The 8380-nt window shown below is 34.2% G+C and overlaps 1 protein-coding gene across 1 annotated transcript; it reads left to right on the forward strand.

The window, feature by feature from the left end:
* The first annotated feature begins 950 nt into the window (after window positions 1-950).
* On the forward strand, window positions 951-8059 carry LOC110374061 (E3 ubiquitin-protein ligase TRAIP). The gene is made up of 9 exons (XM_021331613.3): window positions 951-1212; window positions 1353-1465; window positions 1769-1981; window positions 2302-2460; window positions 3050-3151; window positions 3451-3564; window positions 4077-4251; window positions 4706-4825; window positions 5095-8059. The coding sequence occupies exons 2-9, from the start codon at window positions 1353-1355 to the stop codon at window positions 5422-5424; spliced, it is 1326 nt and encodes a 441-aa protein (XP_021187288.3). The 5' UTR covers window positions 951-1212; the 3' UTR covers window positions 5425-8059.
* Window positions 8060-8380: the final 321 nt, after the last annotated feature.

The raw sequence follows: 8380 nt of genomic DNA on the forward strand, positions 1-8380 counted from the left end.
GTAAATTTATACATAAGTAGGTACCTATTTATTATAAATACCTACCTGCAATGGGTAAACCATAATAAACCCGTGAGAAATGTTAGTCTTATTAATTAATTATAGTTAAACTACCAACTCAGAAAAGAAGTTCACTAAAATAAACAATGAGTTTAAATTACCTACGTACAGCTTGGCAAAAAAGAGTGTGGAATAAATGAGGTCAGCACTATCGCACCTGTGGCAACCTGGAATACTACGACTCACAGATTTTGATATTTGTTATTTTTGGAGATATTCAATCCTAAGTAGGCGATGTCCCTTGGACACTTCAATGTCCAGTATTAACGATGTTAACAATTTTTATTTGATTTTGATTTTTAGTTCCAACTGTCACCGCGTCAGACTCTTTTTTGCCAAGCTGTACTTTGAAGTTTTGGACTAAAACTAGGCTAATAAAGTTAGCTTTTCGATATTTCAATTGCTTGGCTTTTTTCACGCTTTAGCATGATTCCAGCAAAATATGACTCAGAAGCCAAAGAAATAAATACTTTTAAAATTTTTTCGGAAGAGTTTGGAATCCACTGACCTCTATATTTACCACTGGACAGGCTGTTCCGTACGTTTGACAGCAACTTTTTTGTGCCCATTTGAAGCGCCAATATCGTCTAAGCGAGTGTCCACAGAACTAATTTTGACGTATAATTTCAAATGGCTGTGACAGAACTGTTTGTTCATTGGTTCATTGTAAAATAATTTTAGTACCACGGGCACTCGCTACGTCTAACAGCGCCAAAATGGCGATTATCAAACGGGCACAAAAGCACGTTGACAACAGCCTGTCCAGTGGTAAATATAGAGGTCAGTGTTGGAATCCAAATGATTTATTTACTCTCTGCCTCTGGACCAAAGAGATCGCATGTTAATCGATCGTTTCAAATTAAAATAAGCTAGCAACACTCTCTGTACCACAGACAAGATATAGATTTGTCTGACATTTATCAGATTTTGCGTTAATGTTTTCTATTGTTATTGTTTTATACCGAAATTTATATAAATACTCGATTAGTTGGTGTTTAAGTGATATGTTTAGAAATATAATTTGTTGTAATAATTTCTTATGTAAAGAGTGTTAAGTTGTGAGGATGTTTCGTTAATAAAATGTAGGTAGAATGTCTCCGACATATTTATAAGGATTTAAAGTATAATCTTCATTATTTATCAAAACTCAAGGTAAGATTAAATTAAAATGTATTTATTATTCATGACTGAATTTAAATAATTGATATTTATTGAGGTTTACCCGACTTAGCGCCAAAAGTTTGCGAATCAAAACATAACCTGAAAATAAATATTTAAAAAACCTTTTTCAGATGAATATATTGTGCACTATATGCAGTGATCTAGTGAATCAAGCTGAGAGCATATATGTAACAAAATGTGGTCACGTATTTCACCACCACTGTCTCTCTCAGTGGATAGAAAGGTATTTACTAAAATCTTTTGTTTAGAATATGTAAGCTTGGTTTAATTCTTATTTACAAGTTAGTAAAGGTTACTTTGTTTCGGCGATAAGCTCTTGAGTAAAACCAGCTCTTACACAAAGGCCAGGGATAAGTCCTACAGCCTTTGCACCCTTGTCTACCCCTAATCACTAATCTAATCACTAATCTACCCCTAGATGACCCACTGACTACCATCTTTTTTATATATGGTTTAAATCAGCTCTCAATATTCCTGAATTATCGTATTATCTAAAATTCTTTCTAACCAAACTAAAATCTTTCAGATCAAAAACCTGCCCTCAATGCAGGAACAAAGTAACAGACAAGTGTATGTTCCGTCTTTACCCGACGGTTTCCAATGAGAATAATAGTGAAAATGCGGCAACACTGCAGTCGAGGTTGGACGATGCTGAGCTGCAGTTGAGACAGCAAAGAGTCAAGTATAAGGAGAAGGAGGATAAGCTTGTGATTGCTAATGCGGACCTGAAGAGACAGGAGTGAGTAGTGTTATGATACTTGTTTATTTACTATATTGAAGACCTTAAAATTAAATTTCTAATAGCAAATACATTTCCATGTGTGTATTAAGTACACACTCATTACTTTAATTCTGTGGCAGTGTAATATGCAAAAACTAGATGTAAATAAACAGTGTAGCACACTAAAAGTAAGCTTAGTAAATTGAGTGATTTGAACATTTTCGTTAATTATAACGGATGAATTATAACATAGAATTTTTCATCTAGACGTGACCAAAAAAACCGTTTGTTCTTGTTGCTTGACCCTACAAATTGTTTCCTAACTTCGTAATTTTCAGTGATCTTCTAAAATCATATGAGAAGCGTCTAGTGAGCTTTGACTCCAAGGTGCTAGCTCTGCGAGAACAGCTGGAGTTCTCCAACATACAGAACAAGGAGATGCAGCGGGTTAAAGAGGAAAATGAGAGCTTGAAGAAGAATATGCAGACATTAAACGGGTAAGAAAATGTTGTTGTTAATGTTTTGACAGATTGGACATGTTTAAACTTGTTCAAGTTAGCTTATCAAAGAGCAAGATAGGATAAGTATGTTTTCTTTTCTTGTAGGCAATCTGTGTGCTTTGCGAATTACATATTTACTAATTCTCTTTTGTAAATTTTGTTTAAATATCCTACTGATATTATACTGCAAAAGTTTATAACAATTGGGTTGTGATGAATCTTGGACATAATATATCTTACATAGACATTATAATAATATATACATAGACAACTGTTTGTCCATGTCTGTTAGGTAATTCCCTCAGGATGTGGAGAAACATAAAAAATCCTTAGAGAAACATAGAAAAATAAACATGTATTCAATACTAGCTTCTGCCAGCGGTTTCACCCGCATCCCGTAGAAACCTCTGCACGAACCCGGATTAAAATAGCCTATAGCCTTCCTCAATAAATGGGCTATCTAACACTGAAAGAATTTTTCAAATCGGACCAGTAGTTCCTGAGATTAGCGCGTTCAAACAAACAAACTCTTCAGCTTTATAATATTAATATAGATGTTTGAATGTATGTGGAATATTTATTGCAGTCTGCAAAAGGTGCTCAACGCTACCAGTGATGATGTGGAGCAAATGTTACACAGCTACTCCGATGCACGCACTATTGCGACTTTCGCCACTGCACTTAAAAGGTAACTCTTGTTAATACGTGAAAAGGAATGGTAAATACTGTGGAAGGCTAATGAGATAAATGTGCGGAATTTTTAAAGCGTTATTAAACGTTATGCTGTTTTTTAGTTAAAATTACTATGGGGTGACCAACATTTAAGACGAATTGGTAATCTATTGGTAACTGATATTCTGATCAATCACTCCTCTTCATGTACATATGTACCTACTGTGGCTGAAGTTAAAGCGACTTATCTAGAATTATCTAGAATATAAAATATGTGAGTATATGTTTAAAACACCTAACGGTAAATATTTACAGAGCCCTTTGCGAGTCGGAAGCGAAAAAGAATGAGACCCGCGACCGACTTCACGCGGCCAAACAAAAGCTCGCCTTGGAGAAGAAAAATAACGACGATCTACAAAACAAAATCATGTGAGTACATGTCTGTCTGTTACGTAAGTACATAAGAGAGTTAATAATTGATTATTAATTTGAAGTATGTACTTAAATAAGGATAGTACATAAAACCGTTCACAAGGAAGTACATAAGGGAGTTCATAAACAAACACATAGGGAGTAGATAACGTAGTGCATAAATGAGGATATCAACCAACCAATCATGGAGTTTCTTGCTAGGTCTTCACCATTAGATACTTTGAAAATGGGCAATTAGAATCAAACTTATTTATATTTTTGGGGCCTTACTACAAAAACTTTAAACCCTGTTTTACACTTGTCTAATAAAATTTTGGCTGCAAAATGAACCATATGTCAACGTCATAATTTGTCATTTTTTTAGACAAGGCATAAACTGACGTTTAAAAGTTTTTGTGGTAAGACGGTTGATGTTTAAAAGTGCTTGTAAAGGCCTAAATTAAATTAAATAATTTGACATTGACAACTTTTTTTTACAATTCATTAAATTACCCTACACTTATCTGCAGAGAATTACACGACGAACTCTTACAAGCTCAATCAAAGTACGAGCAACTGAACTCTGAGTTACAAGAACGCAACTCCCGGCAGGAGGATAAGCGCGTGCACGTGGTGACGGCGGAGATCGAGTCGCCACCCAAAGTGAATGACGTGGTGGAGACTGATAGCTGCAATAATAGTTTTGTAAGTTGAGGTTTTTCGTCTTTAAAGTAGGATATTTAAGAATAGAAGTGTCTAAAATTTGATTGATGACTTGTGTCTGCAGGGGCTGAGGAAGTGGAAAACTTGCGAAACTCTTGTCATATCAGAATAAAATCAAATTTTCCTTCACTGAGTAGTCATCATCATCCTCCGAGCCCTTTTCCCAACTATGTTGGGGTCGGCTTCCAGTCTAACTGGCTGTAGCTGAGTACCAGTGCTTTACAAGGAGCGACTGCCCTTTCTGACCTCCTCAACCCAGTTCACTATAGGTACATGTAGGCCATATAGTTCTCCAAAAAAAACATCTGTGTTTTTCTTTTTTAGTGAACCACAGTCTTGCCTTTTTTCCCGCTGTGGGAGGAATCATTTGATGATTTCCGATACGATATAATTAACACCACACTCCACTTATGTGCATATTATCCTACTATTTCAGAACACTATGGTGAATAACATAGAGACATCGGACTCCCCGTACTTAAGCCTGAAGCAAGGCAACATGTTCGCGCTCACGGCGTTACAGCGAGCTCCTCTCAAGCTACCTGATAAAGTCAAGGTTCGTCGAGTTTCTAAAGAAATGATTTTAAAAACAAAAACATTTATAAAACAGATATGTTATAAAGAAAAACTTCGTTGCTCCAGAATTTAAGTTGAAAAACATATGTAATTTTTTTAAAATAATATTCCGCTGTCTTTATGGTAGAGAAGATTGATTTCCCGTTTTTTGAATTCATTTTTTTTATTCTAATTCCAGATCCAAGCCCTAAGTTTACTAAATAAATCACTTCAAAAACTGGTATTTATACAACTTATTACCTTTTCCAGCCATCAGAGCAACTCTACTTGAACTCAATCAAAAACGCCACCAAGAAGCGTTTAGGAGAAAAATCCAACACGCTGAGCACAAAACACAGCATTTTCCACAAAAAGGAGCCGATGAAACTCGAAGCACGAGACGACAACGTAACCAGTAGTATGGACATCACCTACGACGGTTTAGGAGGTCATTCCAAACCAGACATTTTTCCTGTACCCAATAGGACCCCGGTCAAAAGCTGTATACCAAAATTGTCGGCTAAGCATAAGTTGAAACGGCCTAACCCTACAGGTAGTCAGGATATCGAGAAAATGCTCAAAAAGGTCAAGAATAAATAAAGGTTGGATGTTTTTTGAATGGTTGTAAGTACATACCCCTTGTTTTTAGACTTGCAAGTGTATTTATTTGAAAATGAAATGGTAGGTTGTGTTTAAAAAACAATGGCAACACTGATTAAGTATTGCCAGTTAATCATATGAAATAATAATTAAAATGATGAAGTTATTCTTAGTATCAAGTTTTCTCTAAATCTAAGTTATCTGTATAATATATTATTGTTTGAATTATTTCATTTTACAAAAAAATATGCTATGTCTATAAAATAAGGGGCCTCATTAAGTCATCACAGATATACTAATCATATTAAAATGACATAAACTCACCGTCTTAATGTATTAGAAATTAAATAAAAAGTGAAAGTAGGTATAAAGCTGTAAGCTTATTATAAAATAATTTTAGTTATGGCCTTATATATTAAATATGCTAAAATTAGATATATGACATCCATCCCCATGTATTGGAAAATTTAGAATATTAAGTGATTCGGGCAAAAACCGCAGGGACCGGAGATGCCTGGAAAATCAGCTTTATCACATAATATTAGGGTGCATTTTAATATGTATGTGGAATTACCATTTTGATATAGTGACCCACCGTTTTAGAAATAAGTATTTGTATGTCTGTCATACCGTCTGTTGCACAAACGTCCAGTAAAGTTAAAGTTTCATTAAACCTATTGCTGTCACTTTTTATCTTGTTGACAAAGAAAGAGTTAGCAATAGATTTAAGGAAGCTTTAACTTTAATGGACGTTTGTGCAACTGACAAATAGCCATATCATAGATTTGCAATTTTGACATGTAGGATAATTTCATGAAATAGTCTTATTTTAAGATGTGAGCAATTCAATCATGACTTGAACATGAATAGGGTGTCGATAAAATATTGAATGAAATGAAAATCTAGAATATGTAACCCTTCAGTCAGTTTTCCGCAGCTGAAGTTCATGCATGAAATGTAACCATTTTATGAAGTTTTCGAACGTAGTATGTGTGTGCAAATCTACGGTATAGGAATGACAGATAAATCAATTTGCGTACACAACCAGTGATCTTACAAATGTGCCAACAATAGTCTACTTATAATGTATTTCCGATGATCGCTATTATTTTCTTATTATTGAAATGAAGAATGAACTAAAGTTCAGTATTATAAATAGCACATTTTCATAACCATGTAACCATTCAGTGTCAATTTATTACTAAGAGTCGACAGACTTCAAACCAGTTTAGTATACACAAAAAATACTGCTTTCTCTTTTTCAGAAATATTCGCTTTAGTTTGGACTTCTGAAGGTCTGAAAGTACGAGTCTCTTTAAATAACCTAACGATTAAAGATATTTTTTTTTGCATTTGTTTTTCTAATTAATTAAAATTTGGCTGTATGTCATATTGATTATTCAAAGTTCTACCATAATTGCGTTTAGTTTTCAGTAGTGTAATTGAGCCAATGGTAAAAAGACTTGTATAGAAAGTGTAATAATCGAATGGTCGCTAAGACATGAATTTGGTAAGATATGATAGCCAAGCCTGTATAGAGCGATATTTTGATACGGATATACATACTTGAAACCAGCTATAGATATTGGATGAAAGGTTGTGAACAACTCGAGATAGGTATTACAATATGGGACTGTGGTAGACTAAGATGGATAGTTTGACTGTCATTTTTACGAGAAAGTTTTGCAAAAACTTAATTAAGCTTTGGATGTATAACCGTCCAAGTACGTGGCTTTTTTGGATCAATGCTTGTTACGTATGGTATGCTACAATTGGTTAAACAATGCAGAAATATTAGTTCCATGTAGTTTTAGTTTTAATATGGCGGGTAAATTGTCATCGGAGACGTAATTTTTTATCGTATTTGGGATCTCATCACAAGCAATAATAATTCGACCAGTAGATATTTACACAGCAACATGATAAGTTGGAGTAGAGAAGTTTTGAAACAACCGATTTCATTATTCATTTAGTAGTATCCTTGAGAGACGAAATTCCATTGGTTGTATAAAAGCTTCTCTGCTTTGGTATACCAAGGTCTGAGCCTAATGTGTGATAGACATTTACTGGGCGTATTATCCAAGTACTGTATGCAGTAATAGTTATTTAAGCCTTTGTATATTTTTGTAATTAAAACGAATTTATTTTAGTAGGTGTCTATTTTATCAAATCTGTAAATCATACTTCTAAGATCTTTTCATGTCAGCCTAAGCTGTGCTCAGCTAGTTGTTAAGATCATATTTATTATCAATATTTATTTTAAGAACAAATACTACAGTAATATGTGGCTGTTTAAAAAAACGAAATAAGGGACTGATTGATAATCTGTGCAGTTTGACATGGTACTAAATAGTGTTGCCAGCATCGTTTTTGTATTGCCACTGGAGCATAAAAGAGAATATAGTAGAATGAAGTGCAATAAAAATCTTTTTATGTGTTAAATCGCAAAAATATTTGTCCTGACACCTACTCGTTTTTTAAATGGCCCATCTTAGGTACTGTGTGTATAAAGTAATCATACGAATACAATTTAGTTCTGTAAACCTTGGTGTTTTGAAAACATTATACATATATAAATATTGTGAATGGGTGTTAATAAGTTATGTGTATAGTTTATGAATATAAGACTGCAAGTATCATGTAATAAAATGAATTGATGATGATTATGTTTTCGTTTTATTCTTAATAGCTGTTTCCACGGCGTATCCTGCATTCCGAGGTATTGCTGCCCGTAACAATACCGATACCGATAGCAAGGGCGCTGCCGAAATGGCCCTAGCTGCAGGTTGCTAACTTTTTCTATTTTGCCACCGAAATTTAGAGCCTGCCATAGCCGATATTTTGGTATAAAGTTAACTTGAATAAAGTGCTAGATTCATGAGCGTATAATTGTTTTTTGGGATGGCAATAACCATACACACAAAATTCAAAATCACTCTTGATCTCCTTTTGTTTG

Source organism: Helicoverpa armigera, chromosome 23 (assembly GCF_030705265.1).
Source record: "Helicoverpa armigera isolate CAAS_96S chromosome 23, ASM3070526v1, whole genome shotgun sequence".
Taxonomy (NCBI): Eukaryota; Metazoa; Arthropoda; class Insecta; order Lepidoptera; family Noctuidae; genus Helicoverpa; species Helicoverpa armigera.